The sequence below is a fragment of the Aplysia californica genome, unplaced genomic scaffold (assembly GCF_000002075.1).
Source record: "Aplysia californica isolate F4 #8 unplaced genomic scaffold, AplCal3.0 scaffold00075, whole genome shotgun sequence".
Taxonomy (NCBI): domain Eukaryota; kingdom Metazoa; phylum Mollusca; class Gastropoda; order Aplysiida; family Aplysiidae; genus Aplysia; species Aplysia californica.
In genome coordinates, this window is record NW_004797345.1 from 70246 (window position 1) to 71873 (window position 1628).

The window sequence follows — 1628 nt, forward strand, 5'->3', positions numbered from 1 at the left end:
TATACTATACTACTACTACTACTACTACTACTACTACTACTACTACTACTACTACTACTACTACTACTACTACTACTACTACATCATCATCATCATCTCATCAACTCCGTGCCAAATGGTGTCTTTTTATTTTCCCTAACCGTCCCTGTTCACACACATCAGACTCAAGAAAAAACGGATGGACTATCACAGGAAGGGCAAAGACGTCGGCCTCTACGACATGATTCGCCATAGCCGGGACAAAGGGTGGGAACCCATAAATTCCAGGTAGCCACCATTACCATTAGATCTATCAACATTACCATTATATCTACCTTCAGCACCATCACCACCACCACCAATACTATCATCACCACCACCACCACCACCACCGTTACCATCACTGCTACCACTAATATCATTACTATTGCCATCACCATCATCACCATTACTATCACCACGACCTCCACTTCAAACGTTAAAAACAACAACAAAAGCAACAATATTGAAATAACAACAACAACAACAACAACAACAACAACAACAACAACAACAACAAAAGAAAACATCCTTTACAGTATAGTATCACAAATGACAACAACAACTGTAACAACAACAACAACAACAACAAAGGCGACAACAAAAAACGACCTCAGCAATAACAAAAACAACAACAGAATAACAACAACCAGTGCAACAACGAAAAAACAACCCCAACAACCTCAACAGAAAACTTCAACAACAACAACAACAACAACAACAACAACAACAACTACAATAATAATAATAATAACAACAACAACCATAGAAAATAACCTCAACAGTAAACAACAACAACAACAACAACAACAACAGAAAACAGCCTCAACTGTAAACAACAAAAACAACAACAACAATAACTACAACAACATAAAACAACCTCAACAGTAAACAACAACAACAACAACAACGGGTTGTTTCTCCCCCCAGATTCTCCATCACCCACTTCAGTACTCGTAGAATCGACGATGATGGCCTCAACACCGCCGTGTACTCACGCACCAGCCTGAGACAGCTGCCTCTGTATACGTGGATCAGAGTCTTTGTCGACATGAAGCAAGTCTATGAGGCAAGTGGTGGTAGTTGTGATGATGATGATGATGATGATGATGATGATGATGATGATGATGATGATGATGATCATGATGATCATGATAATGATGATCATGATAATGATGATAACAATGGCAACATTTAGGATCTTTTTACCCCTTATTCTTACCTATTAAATCTTTTCTACCTAGTAAATGTCGTATTGAACCTCTTACTTTTATGATCTTCCAGAAAGCACCCGAGTACATGAAGGACGTGATAGAGAAGGCGAGTCGAGAAAACGCTGCACTGTTGAGTCCTGGGTCTGTGGAAGATCACTGAGAACCATAGATCATGTTTTACGTTCAAATAATGATGGTATACTCACGATTGCATGTTCGAAAATTCGAAAAATATCGAGTTAAGATGGAGCTATTCAACTACATCCCCATTCCCATTACATACATGTGTATACATATGTGCGCCGGCACACTCTCTCTGTCTCTCTGTCTCTCTGTCTCTCTGTCTCTCTGTCTCTGTCTTTCTCTGTCTTTCTCTCTCTCTCTCTCTCTCTCTCT

The 1628-nt window shown here is 39.5% G+C and overlaps 1 protein-coding gene across 1 annotated transcript in view; it reads left to right on the top strand.

Annotated features, from left to right (window-relative positions):
- Positions 1-1593, top strand: part of LOC101851024 (beta-N-acetyl-D-glucosaminide beta-1,4-N-acetylglucosaminyl-transferase) — a gene marked incomplete at its 5' end in the record, with an annotated part of 9861 nt that extends 8268 nt beyond the window's left edge. The window contains 3 exon segments of the mRNA XM_013080098.2: positions 163-267; positions 949-1087; positions 1303-1593. Coding sequence (XP_012935552.1) covers positions 163-267; positions 949-1087; positions 1303-1392 — 334 coding nt within the window.
- Between the last annotated feature and the right edge of the window lie 35 nt (positions 1594-1628).